General features: G+C 40.9%; 1 protein-coding gene across 3 annotated transcripts in view; it reads right to left on the bottom strand.

The window, feature by feature from the left end:
- DNM3 (dynamin 3) overlaps window positions 1-17,275 on the bottom strand; it is a 172,567-nt gene that overhangs the window by 68,381 nt on the left and 86,911 nt on the right. For all 3 annotated transcript variants that reach the window (XM_063165270.1, XM_063165271.1, XM_063165272.1), the window contains one exon: window positions 128-237. In XM_063165270.1, the coding sequence (XP_063021340.1) occupies window positions 128-237 (110 nt within the window). The remainder of the gene's footprint in view (window positions 1-127; window positions 238-17,275) is intronic.

Raw genomic sequence — 17,275 nt, 5'->3', positions numbered from 1 at the left:
AAATCAAGAATATCAAGACCTTGTGTACTCAACATGGTGGAAACAGCAGAAGTGCACTCACAGTTATTCAACTGCTCAGCTAGATACTATCTGGTAGAAGTATCTGCAGAACAGCACATTTTCTCACCTCTGCTCTGTGTTAAACAATGCAAAGATGTGTTTGCTGGACATGAAGCTCTTTTCCACATCTCGCACTTTCAAGTTGTCCAAAGGCAGCATGTACTTCTTCTCTTTTTCCTAGGAAAAAAAAGGATTAAAACAACACTGTGTGAGAAGAAGCCTGATGTCAGCAAGATCTGTTGAGTTGGTAATGACCTTGGAGCATTTGTTATCATAAGGAAATACCCAAATTTAAATGTCTGCTTATCTTTCATAGACCTACCTGCAAGAGAAATGAAACCTCAGTTCCAGTTCTGTTTTTCACTGACCCTTTAAAAACATTTCGTAATAAAAAAAGTTCACCTCAAACACATAAACATCTACATTTGTTATTTTTCATTCCTCTGAATTCTAAAAAGGCAAGGGTCAAACTTCACTAAAATAAAAGTGTCTGATCAAAAAAAGAACTCTTCTAAGTCTGCACAGCAAGAGAAGTAATTGGTGGCATCAATTTATCTCTACTTTTGCTATTATTAATTATTTAAGCACGGCATTCAATAAACTCACACATAAACTTTCATTCTGCCAGTGAAAAATACAAAATCCATACAAATCAATCAAAATAATACCATGTAGAAACAAAATCAGACTCTAATCTAACCAGCTTATTTCTCTAAGGAGGAATGAGTTATTCCCTCTTGCTGTAGCCAACTCCTTTGCAATTTCACCACAATCCTCATTTACAGCACAATCACTGTAATTTCACCTTTTCCAGGTTTCTTCCTTCACTTCCAATTAAGAACTAGCAATACTCCCAGGGTAATTTATTATGTCAGAACAAAAAGAACCCTGAGATTATTAGCTGCTTCCATTGTGTTAAACTTCTTTAAGTGATGGACAAACTGAAGCTGACCTTTCCAGTTTGCTTTGCAAACACACCTGATGTTCAGTAAAAGGATCCAAAGACAAGTGGCCATCCTCAAAGCCCTCATTCTGGGCCTGCCCATCATGATAACTCTCACAGGGTTATTAACACAGCACAGTTTAACAGATTCTAAAAGCCATCAAGGTACTGCTAAAGCTGGTGCCACTATGGCAGCAATGGATGCAGAGGGGCTTTATGCCCTGGAATTCTCCCAGTGGATATAAATGGGGTTTTCATGACTCTGGCTACCCAGTGACCCTACAGAACTTCAATAAATCACCAAAGTTGGAGAGCTCAGATTCCTTCACAGTCCCTTATCAGGCAGCAAGGCTGACTGGTCTCTGCCCAGCCACCACCAGAGCCAGCTCTGAAGTCCAGCAGCACTTTCTGAAGTATTCTGGGCTGGAACATCACTCATGGGGGTTGGCTCAGGAAGAAATATGCATGGGACAACAGTTTATTGTATGCCAGCAAACAGGACATAGGGACAAACCAACCTAGGACTCAGTCTTCTCTGTGAGTGTTTCCCAGGATACACCGAGCAGCTCTCAGTGCACAGAGCTGGAAGATGTCCTGGCTGGGCTGAACGTGTGTTCTGTGAGGGCAGATGCAATTCATTTTGGCAGAGCTTCAGCAGATTGCAAAACTCAGCTGGATGAGAAAGGCCCTAAGAGCGAAACTATAAAAATACCATGACATGGCCAACAAAGGCTCACTTTCCTAGACAGCCTCTTAGCAGGCCTCAGGAGAGGAAAAAGCAGATTTCAAAAACCCCTCTGGAAAAGCACAGTTTCTCTTGCTGTTGAATACAAATGTTATCAAATTCTGTGTATTATACAAAAAGCATCTGATGGATTTTGAAACTGCCTCTATCTTAACCACCCTAGAAATCATCCCTCACAAAAGAAGATACATAGGTGGATTCTTCACTCCCTCACCTAATATCTGCTCCCATGAAGGAGTCTAGCTCAGTGCCACTCTGTAGCTGTTTATCACAGCTCAGATTTAATTCTGCTCCCAGGGAATCTGCATGGTCTGAAGCCCTGGGGCTCTCCCAGCAGGGACTGTGTACTACCACCCACTCAGTGAGAATTACCACTGAGACAGACAAAACTAAGCCATGTAAATTCATAATTTAATTAATATTCATATTAATTAATATGAATATCAATAAAATATTTGTAAACAACACTAAATGAAGATATTATAAATATTTATATATGCAAATTAGAAGCATCTATCCTCTAATACTGATTTGTATTGATATGATCTTTTTTGCTATTATAAATTTATGTCCTACCTAGTATAGTAAATAAAAGTAACAATGTATTAGCTCTTCTGCCATGACAAAGGGACACACACTGGAAAATATTTTAGCATATATTAAACCTTGTTTCAAAAGCAAATAGCTTTTTCAGCTGAAAGCAGGACTGCAAGGCCATATAAGATACTTTGTATTATATTTCAAAAACTTAAGCCAGGTTATATATAAAAAATCTTTTGGGCAGAAATATTCTGTTTGGGCAGATATATTCCATCATAGCTAAGGAAAAAAACTCCAAGATAAGTTTAATTTTTTTCTGTAAAACTTATCTTTCAGTATTACAGAATAGACTTATCATGATTTACTATTCAATTACTGAAGATTTAAGAAGTTTCTGATGAGGTGTTTCTTCTGACAGACACTATTTACTGACAAACCAAGCAACCACAGATGAATAAAAATAGAAACTGATGAAAAAACTCTACCAAGAATCTGATTGTCTAAACAAAAATTCCACAAGAGGGAAAGTTATATAAATGTTTGATGCCAAACTGTGAGAAAGTGTTTCTTCTGCACCACCAGGAAAAAGGAAATGCCTACTGAAGGCTAAGAAGTGGTTGGTATTTATTTACATGGCCTCCTACCCACATGCTGAGACAGGGTAGTTTCCAAGAAAGGGAAATCACAGGGTGCCTGTGCTTGAGGCAAACAGAGTCACACAGGAGAGATCAGAGCTAAATACTGCTTAATTCCAGGAGAAAGCTATTACTGTGACATTAAAGTGTGGCAGCAAAACTCATTGCAATTTTATTTTCCCTCTAAAGTGGGAGAGAATATACAGAAATAGAGAACAAGCTAATTCAACAGCAGATGAGCCCAACATTTCAGCCTAAGCTCAATCAATATTATGTTTTGGTAGGGCTAAAAAAGCAGCAGCCAGGACTGTTTGTGCACATTTCCCATGCTGAGAAGCTGACAGCATAAGAAACAGGGAATGCATGAAGCCTGGGAGGAATGGGGCTAGGCACCCTTCGAAGAGTGACTACATGCACATAACTGTGGGTCCAGTTTGTCCCCCTCAGCATTTGTTCTTTTTTATTTATAGATTTTTATTTTTATAAAGGGGCAGAGAACTTCAGCGTGACATGAGGGGAAAAACCAGCACATGCTGAGCTCACGTAGCGACTTTGCCTCTCTTTTTCCAGAGCAGAGGAGAAGGAGGAAAAAGTGGGAGGTAGAAAGGCCCATTCCTGTCCCTGTGACATGAAAAAAAATTCCCCATACTCCACCTTAGAAAAACAAACGAACCTGCTGGCCTGGGGAGGCCTTCCCACCCTGGAGACGATGTTTCACCACTCGTGGGCATAAGTAGTACTCACATCCTTAATGGACCAGTTCTGTTCTCTGACAGGCAAGGGAGCTGCCAGGAACTGACAGCATGATGTAAATATGCCATATTACAACTGCCCCTTCCTTCTGCACTGTTTAAATGTACTAAAAATAAATACTGCTCAAGTCCAAAATGGCACAAGGGATACAAAAAATACAACAGCAGCTCCCCTTCCCCCAGCAGGGTCTCAGCCAGCACTTCCAGGCTAATGAACTCCACTGCATTTTCAGCCAGGGGCAGGAACTGCTTCAGAAAGGGTTCTGTGCTTTTGGAACTTTCAGCTCAGTCAAAACAGCAAAAAAAAACCTTGGACACAACATCAGCAAAACGGATGATAAGAGAACAGAACTCCCTTGCTTCAAAGATAGAGATGGTTTAATGACTTCAGCTTCTTCCAGCTATCAAAGGTGGTTCTTCTGTCACTTCAGGCTGGCTAAGGCACAGCAGCAGCAGAGGTTCTTTTCCACAAAAGAACAGAATTCAATTTTATGCAGCACACCTCAAGCACACCATGCTCAGCTTCTGAAATGCAGGACTGAGCCAAGCATTGGCCCAATTGCACTTTCAGCTGCATCAAGAGAATTGAGCGGGTTTGTTCACCATTTCCCAATGCCTTATAGAACATCAGCTTTGACATGGAGGGTCATGACACCAACCAAAACCTGTCTATGTGGGGACCCCAAGTTCAAAGAAATCAAGCTCTCAGCTGGAAGCACAGGCCACACTGGAAAGGCTGGAACAAAGGCTGGTTTGCAGCAGGATTCATTCTCTGCATCAGCTGAGAGCACAGATCTCAGAAGTATTTACTGTGCACTGAGAGCAAATGTAGATATCCACAAAATTCCTCTGCCATTACTATGAGGCATTAACAAGTATTAGGTATTGATTAGGCAAAAGAGTAAACTGCTTTAAAATCATAAACTGAGGAAGAACAGCTTTGAAATAAAGTAGATAAAAAACTTAGCATTGATTAGGCAAAAGAGCGAACCGCTTTAAAATCATAAACTGAGGAAGAACAGCTTTGAAATAAAGCTGGGGAACAGCAGATTAAAAACTTAGCATTTCTGCCTCTGGACTAGGATTCCAGACCAACACTGTTCTGCTCTCTGGATTTGTTTCTGCATTCATATTCAGGGATAATACTTACCTGACTCAGGCATCGTGCTCAACCTTGTTTCTGCCAGAGCCAGGGATGGCAGGGCATCATGAAATATCCTGCAATCAGGGCTCTAAAACATGTAGGTGGAACACCCAAGCCAAGCAACCACTTGGCAAAGCAGTTAAGCAGCAGAGGCAGAAAACAGTCCCAAAGCAAAGCCATTGTACAGTACTGTGCTATTTTATATGGCCAGACAGACACACAAGAAGCAGTGGCTCGTGAACCTGCTGAGCCAGAGTGATCCCTATTGAAGAAAGGAGAAGAGACATAATAGAAGTGTAAGGAACTGGTGGTGGTCTGTGCCTGTTTACTCCCAAAAAGGAAAGGCTCAGCCTTGTTTACACCTCAGAGCTCTGGCTGCCAGTGCCAACAGCCTACACTGTGGCATTTGATGAAAGTGAAAACTATTAAGATGCCTCATAGAAACCTTTACAGTATTCAAATCAATATCCAATAATTTACCATATTCTGACTTTAAATATACCCAAGAGAATTTTCCTGTGTTTCTGTTTCAGTTTATATTTCTCTCTCAGTGGACAAAGCCACACAACAGCTTCACAATGGTCTCTGCTTCACCACACTTGGCTTTCAAGCACACTTTGAAAAATGAAGCATGAGATTCTCAGACACTACTGCAACATTCTGAAGAAAAATGAAGCAAGTTATTTTATTACAGACTACTTAGCAGTGTGGGATTCAGGCCTGAGCATGCTCCTGGATACAGATGTAGAAAACATAATTCTAACATGTCTATAAAATGAAGAAGGAGCTGCTTTACCAGAAAAACAATGCATACCTAAATATTCTAACATTTTTATGAAAAGCACTGCAAAAGAATACTTAATAAGTTGCAGATGAGAACATATTTCTTCCATCTATGCACTTCTCCCCTCTGGTATTCTAGAGTCAACTCCAAATTGAAAATCTCATGACAAAAATGTGACAATGGCCCAGGCTGATAAGCTGGGCTGTTAAAAGACCAGAGCACAAACATCAAATCTTATATTCTTTCAGTCTTACAACTACTATCTTTTGCCATGCTCAAAATATTGTGTTTCTTATATAAATCAAAGCTGAAAATGCCAAACCTGAAACCGTAGCTGAAAGAAAGATCTCATGATAGAACCAAGCTATTTCAGGTTTCAGTTATTATCTTTCTATATTTTGCATTTGTACTATTTTTTTTTGGGCAATTATGCATACTTCTGGAAATTGCAATTTTTTTCCCCAATCTTTTGGTATCTTTTTCCACAACATGTAATTTAAAAAATTTAAGAGCCTTGTTATATCTCTGCTGTTCATTCAGAATTCAGTTATGGGACTAAACCTGATGCTAATGGTAAATCAGTCCTTAGTCTGGCCTTGTTCTTAATTTTATAGAGTGTCACTCACTTCCCACAGTGGTTTTCTCTCGTAAGACCCAGCATTATATTTGTTTCTGCACCTTTTTGCTGCCCAATTTTTTCAGGTATAGAAAAATGAGAGTTCACAACTCAGCATTCAAAATACTTCAACAAGAAATGGCCACTGGCTCTCCCTTGAAAGCAGTTTTCTATCCTGCCACATTTCAAGACCTCCCAGAAGGACATCAGGATAGGCTGTCTCTACATCTCTATTCTGCAGGAAAGGGTTTCCAGGGAGCTGAAGCTGTAGTTTGAATTCCCATAGCATACCCCAGAGCAGAACCTCACAACCCCCCTAGGCAGCCCCAGATTCCTCCTTCTCTTGCCTGGAAGAGAGGATGGGCACAGAATCCACAGAGAGAGCTGAACTGAGCAGCCAAGCTGGCCTTGAGGTGGGAGCTGACAAACCTATGAGACAAACCTGTCTAGGCATCCCATTACAGAGTCTGAATGGCTGTATTAAATAAAAAAAAAAAAATAATAATAATAAAAAAAGGAAATCTAGTAATTCCACTGGTAGCCCCCCTGCCTTTACAGAACCAGTGCATCAAACACAAGGGCAATAGTTTCTGGAGTACATAACAAATTCAATGCTAAGTTTGCCCCTCTCCAGAAGAGGTGTTTATTATCACAAGTGAAGGGCTGGTCTTTCACTGCTCTGTGCTGTCAGTAAAAGGATCAATCTCAGAAAGGGCCTGATGAAGAGGAAATCTCTGTTTAGCTCCTATTAGTTAGGATCTTGAAAGGTCATTTTGAATTTGGGAAATCTTGTCTGGGAAAGAAGCCAGCAATTCCTCTGAACTGAAGTGATGTTGGCATTTAAAACTGAGAGAAAGCCCCGGCTGATGAGCCAGTGACAGTCTGCAAAAATTCTGCTGGATGCGCCAGGCGGCTGCTCCAAGGTAGAGGGGGATAAATGTATCCTCTGACCTTTCTATCCTTGCTAGGAAGCCTGCTTAGGACAGCTTGTTTTTCTCTGCTGGTGCTCAAGTTTTTGTTTTTCACTCCTCACCTCTGCAGACCATCCAACAAGCACAGTGGTTTGTGGGAGCTGCAGTGCAGGATGAAGGAGCAGCATGTCTGGGCTGGCACAGAGGGACAGTGACACACCAGGGTCAGTGAGATCAGGCTTCTCAGCTGGCAATCTGCATTGACAATTTGCATTGTCACACACATATGTGCGTGTGTATAAAAATACTGTGGTTTTAATATATGTTTATGTGTATACACGTGTTTTGATGGTAGGATTTTTTTTATTTACAGAAAAAACATAATTCTTGAAACCTCTTCTCTTGAAATTGAAGTGCAGCTCAGATTTCAGTCTTGGAAAGGTGATGGTCTGGGTGAATGAACCTCTCTAGTTCTAGTGGTCTCTTGCCTTAGGAATACTAAGATAATATGGAAAAAACCCCAGGAATTTGCACTGTATTTTCAGCTTCCTCAATGCCCTTAACTTGAAGATAGAAAGAGAATCTTTCGTTTATAAGCCTCCTGAAATTCCTTGGTAAGCACACGAAGAAGATGCACCTTTGATAAGGTACTTTTTTGTCTGCTGGAAAAGCATTTCCTAAAATTTTTCTTGCTTTTTATCTATTTCAGCTTCTCTAAAGTGAGCCCTAGAAAAGCTCAAACTCAGGAAGCCACCAGAGACCTTTCCCTGGGCACCAACAGAAATATCTCCAGAGACCCCACATCCTTTGTGTATGCAAAGAAAAAAAATCTTTCCTGCAAAATGTGAAATGATAAATCTGCAATTACATAATTCTGTAAAAAACATTAAGCAGGATTTTCCTGAGGTGATGCATCTGTCTCTGCAGGACTCCTAAACATGCAACATAATGCACACACACAAATTAGCTCATGGCACTTAGGCTGCTCCACTTGCTTGTTATCATTAAAAGCTTTCAGACAGCAATCAATTTCACTGTGGTGGAGATTACTGCAAAATGCATTAAGAAGTTCACGCCTGTGGCAATGGTCATTGAAAATATTTTGGAAAGCATCCCAGAAGTATAAGACTTTTTCCAGACATCCCAGAGAAACTTTGCTGTGACAGAGCTTCTGGTGTCAAGACTTCTCCCTCGGCACCCCTCCTCTTCAGTTGGTTTTTTTTTTAATAGCAGCACTTTTTGAAAGGTACATTTCAGCTTTTTCCTTTTTTTCTTTTTCTCTTTTTTTTTAAATAGAGCCAAGATACTTGGGTCATGGTAAACATTAACTTCTGAGACAACTGTCTGAAGCCATCTCCTTCCTTGCTCCACATCATATGTATAAATCTATTCTAGCTTATCAATTTGTCAAAGAAAAACCATTGCATTATAACATGAGTGACAAAAATCACCTGACTACCATAGCTCAACAATATATTTATTTGGGTTTTGGCTTTTTTTTTGTAAACTTAGTAGCCCTGGGGATGTTCCTATAGCTAATAAACAAAGATAACTGAGACCATCATAACCACCAACCACAATTTCTACTTCATAGCAAAAACATTACCTTCAAATGGTAAGTCACCAAATAACTATCAAATCTTCAAGGGAAGGTTTTGAGATGTGTCTCAGAATTTGACAAAAGATATCCTAAAATAATTGCAGTGATGTGTAGCAAAACCTGCTGTCCTTGGAAACCAATATTAGATTGAAATCTCTTAAGAAATATTCATCAGGAATGTTCCCATGAAGCTGTCCCAGACTGAAGCGCTCCTGAAGCTCAGCGCCAAAGCTGCTCCTCAAACTGACCTTAAGTTTCCTCTGTCCTTAGCCAGAAGCCACCTCTGAATGTCCATCACCTGTCCCAGTAAGTACTGGAATGTGAGTGGGGATTGACTCAACTCAAAAAAGGAGCCTGACGAACAGGAGCACAGGAATGTGGAAAAAAGGTTAGAACATTTTCAAACATCCAGTGTCAAGGTCCTCTGGTTCAACTTCAGTCCATTTCCTCTTGTCTTGCTGGTTGTCTGGGAGTAGAGACTGAGCCATCTGCCTAAAGCCTCCTTTCACAGAGTTACAGAGAGCAACAGGTCATCTCTGAGCCTCCTTTTCTGCAGGCTGAGGCACCCCAGATCCCCCAGCCTCTCCTCTTATGACTTGTGCTCCTGCCCCAGCTTTGCTGCCCTTCTCTGGACTGGCTCCATCAAAGTTACTGCCATCAAAAAAAGTGACTGCAAGGGTCCTCCTGAGCCCTACCACCAGGAGTGTGTGCAGAGGGAAGTGTGTGTAGGAGAGCTGCCAAATACGATGGTTGTCAATCTGCAGATGCTGCAGATTAAATGCAAATGTCCAGTGTTACTCCTTCCTGATAACTGTATGTTTCTCACAGGCAGAAGTGAAGGACACTGGAAACATTGCAAATCATTCTCATTGTGCTGATCAGCTGTTCCCTTGCAGCATAATACAGAAAACAGAGGGCCTGTTGCAGCATCACCCCAAGGGAAAGTATGTCAACCCTACAGCACACCTTGAAAGCACACACCTGAAACAGGGACAAACTCCACTGCCCTGGAGTGCTCCCTTGAAGTGCTGAACTCAGGCAGATAGCTCAGCAGGAGGCAGCACACTCTGGGGAAGCACACAGCAACACCTCTGCAAGGTCAGAGACATCCTCACACTGAAATAACCACAGACTCTTCAAGTGTTGTCAGTGCCTTTTGTGGGGTGGCAGACCTTGGGTTATTTATTGACAGATCACCTTTGTCAGCTTCATCCAAGCCCAGCCTGGTGCCTTTGCTGAATCACAGTGAAGGACAACACCCCTAACAGCAAAGCCTTAGAGCCTGGCCATGCTTGGCACCCCTGCAGGCCCAGAGCAGGCTGTGCCATGTCCAGGACAGATCATCCAAAGGCACCTTTGCAGCCAGCTTGAGCAGAAACAGGCAAACAAACACTGCAAGCACAAACTCACAGTAATGCCTTAAATTTTAGCTTTTATATTTTTCAGATCAGTAGTGTATAACTCTAAAATTTCATAGTTTGTCAGCTGCTGTTGTCCCATTTTAATCAGACAAAAAAATTCTCTCTAGGCTTGAAACTCAAGGACACTTTACTGTCTCAGGTCCTGAAAAATGTAAACAACAGCAAACTAGGGGGGGGGAAACTTTGAGTAAATTACTGCATTACCTGAAGCTATAATTGGACAATTAACCTCTGATATGCAAATAAACCAAACTCATATCTGTCTGAAAAACTGAAAAATGATGTGACCATCGTACATCCTGGGTGTAGCCCCTGCAAGCCTCCTGCACTGCCCAAGGTGTGTCTATTGAAAAGCTTTCCATAAATACCTACTTTATTTTCTAACTGCCTAGCCAGCCCCTCCAAGGCATCAGCAGCACATCCTCAGCCATGTGGGATCAGTTTCTCCATGTCAGAGGGAACATGCAGAGGTTTGTGCTGAGGCAGATCATGCACTGTCACAGCCAAGAGCTGGGAACAAAGCTGGACTGCCACTGAGCACTGCGAGGGGCACAGGGGAAGTGGGGTGCTGAAGTCAGGACACAACATCTGCGATGCCTCTGGCTGCCAGATTCATTCTCAGCACAGCAGCAACAAACTCAGCCAAGCAGAGACTCCATCGTCATCGCTGTGAGCGACAAGCACGAAAAGCTGGGCAAGGAGAGAATCTCTCAAGAGTATCAGCACCTGGGAGGAGGCATTTCCCTTGCTTTTGCATGGGGGATGAAGTCCTCAGTAACTGCCAGATTTTAGAATTTTACAGTCATATTCTTTGGCTATCCCAAAATAAAAACTTTACTAATGATTCAAAAGTATTTTTAATTGTTTTTCTGCTTTTCTCCATATCTCTTCCAATCCAGACTAACACCAAACCTTGTCTTTTCTTGCAGTGACATTTAAAAATATGTCATTTCTCTTCTGTATGAAATAACATCATCTTTAAAGAATTCCAGTTCTCCCATGTCTGGATTCCTGCAATCAACTACTACTCTGATTCATACCTAACACCCTCTTTTATTCCATGCTTTTTGCTTAGGGAGGGAAATACAGCTTGAATACACCATTGTGTAGACTGAAAGTTGTGTTAAGACGACAAACACCTGCATTTACTTAATCATCTCTGTTAAGATACTGTCAGTTGGCTTCCCCAAGAGCACAATTAGAAAAGAGCTTTTTCCTAAGGAAAAAAACCTCTAACCAATGATCACAATAGCTGTAAGAACTATCTTCATCAGGCTCTAAAAATTTGTAACATGCAGCTTAGATTGCTATTGTTGGTGAAATGATATTGGGAAAATAAGATTTTAAAAGATTCAACAAACAAGGTGTAAAGGTTTATTCAGCAGCACTGGCTACACGTGCTTAAACCTCAGCTATTTCAAAGAATCCATGAAAGGTACAATGGCTTTGGAAGTCTCCAGGAGCTTGAGAACTCTACACAAACAATGGTAAGGCAAGAGGAAATGACATTACTGCAAACACAGAAGGCAACAAAAAAGGTGCATTGAAATACAAAAGTTGAAACACGCCTGCAAAAATGGTGAATTTTTACCGTACGCAGACGAGGAAGATGAACACCACTGCTTCTCTGGAAGAAAGGGAATTATTTACTGTGCAGCACTTCCTCAACAGTGCAAGTCCTTATCAATGCTGACTCAAAATATTGGAGACTATCAGTTCCCTGGCCCTAAACTTGCAGGACACTGTAACAATTGTAAAGAATCACTGCAGTGTATGTACAGCAATCCTACACAACGCTGACATACAGCACTGAATTCCCAGACAGTCAGTCAAAGTTCTGGGCAGGAAACCAAATTCCACGGGTGTTTTTTTTTCTTTAAACACTATGTCAAAACACCCCTATTACTCGTTACTAGTGCTTTGAAAGATATACTCCATTAGTCCTTAATGTCGTTAGCTTTTACAGATACTGCAACCAACGAGGAACTGCTGCTGGAAAAATCCATCTCCAAAAGCCATTTTGGGAGTGTTTCCATGGGAAAGCAGCATGGTTACAACAAAAATACAAGCGAAAACAAGATAGCTAACTTACAAATATTGGTACACAATCAAATTTCAGTAAGGGATCTAGAATAGTGAAACTATCAAACTCCCAAGTCTGTAATTTTTCACAAGGAAGTTGGTTCTGAAAACTGAATTCATACAACTAAGCCTTACTCGTGTAAACCATGTTATTAGCTGTCAATGAGCTCCTTTCACACACAGTTAATGTTATTATCAGAGATCATCCTTAAACATGTTCTAAAGCAGTAAAGAACATTTAGAACAAGCATTTTGTTTTCAGGACACTCAAAGATACAAAGAAGGAAGGACAGCTTATTGCAAATTTGTCCATGCAACGAAATTTTAAAAATACAATATAAAACAAATAAAACAATTCAGCTAGTTCCCCTCTGGCCTTCAAAAGCCTCAAAAGTATTGAAATAAAGTACTGAAATGAAAAGTTCATTAAAAGTGTTTTATGTCTGCCCAAGTGCTATTTTAACATCCTATTCAGCAATTTGATTTTCTGTGATCCATTCTCTGCATTTATATTACTCAAACTAAATGTACATTTTAATTATTGTCTCAATTTTTTACTTTTGCTGAAATAACATTCTGTGCTCTTTTAAGGATATTCCCAAGCTTACAAAAACTAGATTGTCTAGCAGTTTAGATTTGTTTTAAATGTCTAATAATACATTATACTGAAATAGCTTGAAATAATGAGGGGTTTATACTAATACATTACCAAAACATAATTACTAGTAATTCCCAGGAAAAAAGTACATGACAACAGACAAGGCTAAATGCATGTATATTTACATAAATGCATTACAGAACTAATTGCCATTACTCAAAAAATAAAAAAAAATCTTCCCCAAACCAAGTGTTATAAGCCTCGAAAATTTACATTTAAAAGAAATTCACATTCCCTAATGAAAACAGAAGACCTCAAAATACATTTCAATCCGCCCTGAAACTCCACTTTGGAAATGCAGGTGGGAAAAACCTAATTCAGAAGGGGAAAAATACAGTTTAGTCTAAGAAGACTAAAATCAAATTCACTTGGCAGCTGCACAGAGCCTTAACAGGTGACTCCTGAGTCCCTTTGTTTTTCTTGTACTCACTTCCTTTTTCCATTCACCTCCCACATCTTCTGCAAAAAACGTTTGGTGTAAGAAGTGGTTTTCAAGTTAGGAAGTACAGAAATGCAAAGACAACGCTGACCAGTTTGTGTGTGGACAAAGACCACCACTTGTAGGTGCTTTCTGCAGAGAAGGGCACTGTTTGTAAAGCCACTGGAACTGTACACTGCACTCTTACAAAACTGACAATACCTACTCCTAAAACGGAAGTGAAAATGGGAAATTCTGGTATCAGTGACCTCTGATATTTTCTGCAGGCATAAACAAAATCCCAGACCTTTTCAGAACACTAAGACACAAGGTCACCTTGACGAAAAGCACATTATGGAATCTTTCTTCTGCTCACGGAAAAGGAGGAAAATTTTATATACCATAACAGATGCATGCCCCTCAATCTAAAATAATTATACTCTAATTACCATTGGATACTAAGTTCTCTCAGCTTAAACAACACAGCCAAAAAATCTTCATTATTTCATGATTTGGATCATTTAGTGCAGAAGTTGACTGGTGTCAGGCGCTGAGTTCCATAAGCAAACATTGCTGATTGATTTGAATTAGGCTGCAATTCTCAGCTTACTCTGCAGTTTAAAAAGTCCTCACTGCCCTCACATAAACATCCACACAGACACAGCACTGCTTCAAAAGGAAAAAATCCTACCATAGAATGGTTTGGGTTGGAAGAGAGTGAAAGCTCATCTCATGCCACCCCCTTCCATGGGCAGGGACACCTTCCACTATCCCAGACTGCTCCAAGCCCTGTCCAGCCTGGCCTTGGCACTTCCAGTGATGGAGCACCCACAGCTCCTCAGGGCCTCACCACTCCCCAGGGAAGGATTTCTTTCTGATCCTGGATCTAAACCCACTTTGAAGCCATTTAAAGCAATCACCCCTTGCCCTTCCACTCCAAGCCCTTGTCAAAAGTATCTCACCAGCTCTCTTGGCGTTCCTTTAAGTTACACTTTAGCTGCTCTAAGGTCCCCTGGAGCCTTCTCTTCACCAGGCTGAAGAGCCCTAACTCCCTCAGCCTGCCCTCATGGGAAAGGTTCTCCAGCCTCCTGAGCATCTCAATGGCCTCCTCTGGACTTGTTCAAAAAGAATTGTTAACTACAGAATCACACACTCCTTTCTCTGCTGTTCATGTCCTAAAGCGGAGGTGGGGCTGGAAGGGAGCAGAATCTAGCAAGGAGCTAAACAAATCAGTTCAGAGTACCTCAAAGATGAAAATGAGAAGGTAAGAAGACCTGTTGATAGCTACAACACATGGTGACCTGGAGAAGTGGCTGTAGAGGTGGGAAGAAGGTTGGGAAAAGGTTATGGAAGAAACTGCTGCATAGTTATTTAAAATATCTGTAGACTGACTTAGTAATGGCACACAAACAGGAAAAGCTAGAAAATTTTAATACAGAACCAAAATTTCTACTTAACTGATCTAGCAGAGATCTAGTGGAATAATTAATCTGGAAAGCCAACATATCTTTATATTCTTGTTTAGAGAGTTGAACAGAAAATCATTGGAAAAGCATCATCTTCCATATCAAAAGCACACAGATTGGTGTGGCACAACAGAGAACGTTCCCAAAGGCAATAAAACAACAAAGGACGTGCTTCACCATCACCAGGACTTTCAGTGATCACCCTAAAGATCTCAATGAGGTATTTTAACTAAAACAGACACGCCACGGAAAAAGCTGACCTACTGCTAGGTAGAGGGGGAAACCTATTAATAGGCAATGTTGAGAAAGCTTCAGTGTTCAATCCTTCTTTTACATTACTCCTCACTAAAAAGCCTATAAAGCAGTAAAAATTATTATGGCTAGATATTAGGAAAATAAAATTAAGTTAAAGAAAATGAAGCACTAGTATAAACTGCAAAGTTCAGTTAAGCCCCCACCCCATTCCTTCACCTCTCTCTAGAGCCCAGTTTTAAATTAACAGCCTGAAGTAATAAGAGAACTCTGCAACTGATATGTGTAAACCTCTTATCTAAATTACAGAGAGAGAAAAAAAGCAGCAAACCTGACTTAAAATGCCCAAGAGCTCCTTAATTACACCCTGCTCTTACTCTGCTATTTACACTGCAAGCAGCATCTCTGCTGTTCAAGATCACACATAGACTTCACCAAAGGAAAGCCTGAGAGTCTCAAATGCTTTTATATTTCAAGCACATTCTCTTTTTCCCTCTGCTCCATCCTGGTGCAGACAATTTTCCATGCTCTAGGCCTGGATCCACCAGCTCCTTCTCTCCAGAACTTCAAGTCCCAGCTCCCATCCCATGCTCCTCAGGAAGGTGCTCAGGGTGTGTGTTAGACACAGCTTGGCAGAGGTGCTTGAGACAGGGACATGAGACATGGGCTCTAACAATAGAACTAAACAAACTCAATTTATCAGGAATGATGCAACTTTTTGTTTGTGTGGAGCTGAAAGGCACCAGCACCCTGTGCTCACCCCCAGTTGGAGGAATAAACTGGGAGTTTAAGCAAACCCAGGGAGGAGGCACGAATCCAGCTGGGCAGGAGACTCCATCCATAGAGGCACCTTCATCTTCCATTGAGGAGGTCCACACCTGGGTCTGCTCCAAAAGCAAAGGGCTCAAGGCCCTGGGAAATAAAGCACCACACCTTAATTTATCCCCTCCTGGCTGGGTACCAGCCTAGCCCAGGAGTAGCTACTCATCTTTTCCATTTGGTAGAGTAGGGTGTTGGTCCATCACCTCAGTGGCAAATAATTTACAGAAAAGCACCAATTCACGTCTCACATGAAGGCCACAGGAACTTGTGCATTGTACACAGCAAAGAAGATCATGATGGAAATAATGAAGAACTTAGAATTCCTTGTTTCACATAACTTGTGCCAAAAAAGTGTTGCTTATCCCCAAATTTAGCTTGCTATACAAACTGTCCCTAAACTGTCGAGTATTTTTTTTATAAGCAGGGAGAAACACAACTATAAATGTCTGAAGTCCTTGTCCACATTTTGACCTCAGATGCCTAAAGGCACTTGTTCTGCTCTCACAGTGTGGAATGCCCTCCCACAAAGCACCCATGTGGAATCTTCAGAGGCTATTTTCCCAAAGCACAATAAAAAGACATTTCTTGCTAGACTTTCTGCTGTTAGCAGCACACCTCTCTGAATGCCTACACTTTCCATAGTATTTCATACAGATGGGATTTCTTCTGTGTAGTTGTCCATTACAAAAATCTAACTGAAAATTTTCAGTTGTCGACAATGAGACAAAGGAGGAAGCAAACTTCTCTTTATATAGGGATGTATCTGTCTTCACAGTGAAAAAAAGAAAATATTATTTTCACGAGGTTTACTGCAAATTTATTATAGCAATTAAACTGTCCAGTGAATGTCTGTATCAACTTATTTCCAGATCCAAAACCAGATGCAAAAACCACCTTTCATTTAATTTGATTATTCTAACTTGTGTAGAGTATGTAGAAACAGATATTTTGGCAACTGGTTGCTAACGAGCTTTCCTAACTCTTTAAAGCTGTTCTTGCAATGCTTTTTCTACACTATTTACCAGAAAAAGCCAGTGATTAGAAAACAGTTCAAATCCTTGCTCTTCCTGCAGCAGAAATCACTCCATCTCTCCTGCTCAGAAAGGGTTTTAGAAAAGAGCTCCCTGAGAATCCACTTTGCTGCTGGCCATGGCTTCAGTGTGTTTGTCCTGCAGCTGCACAGCAAAGGGTTAGCAAAGCATCCACACTACAACACCCATTGCCTACTCCACCCATCAGGGCTTCTAAGGTTTCCAAAAATGTGCAGGATTTTTAACCCACTGTTGGCCACTGGCATTTAAATGCTCAGGAAGTATTTGGTTTTTGACTCTATGCATTTTGTAATGCAGCTATGCACTCTCTATAAAGATTAATTATTAAATGGAAGCCTTACAGGGAAGATGCACAGATTTTTATCAGTGAGTTT

Source organism: Melospiza melodia, chromosome 11 (genome assembly GCF_035770615.1).
Source record: "Melospiza melodia melodia isolate bMelMel2 chromosome 11, bMelMel2.pri, whole genome shotgun sequence".
NCBI lineage: Eukaryota > Metazoa > Chordata > Aves > Passeriformes > Passerellidae > Melospiza > Melospiza melodia.
This window is presented reverse-complemented; position numbering and strand designations above follow the sequence as displayed.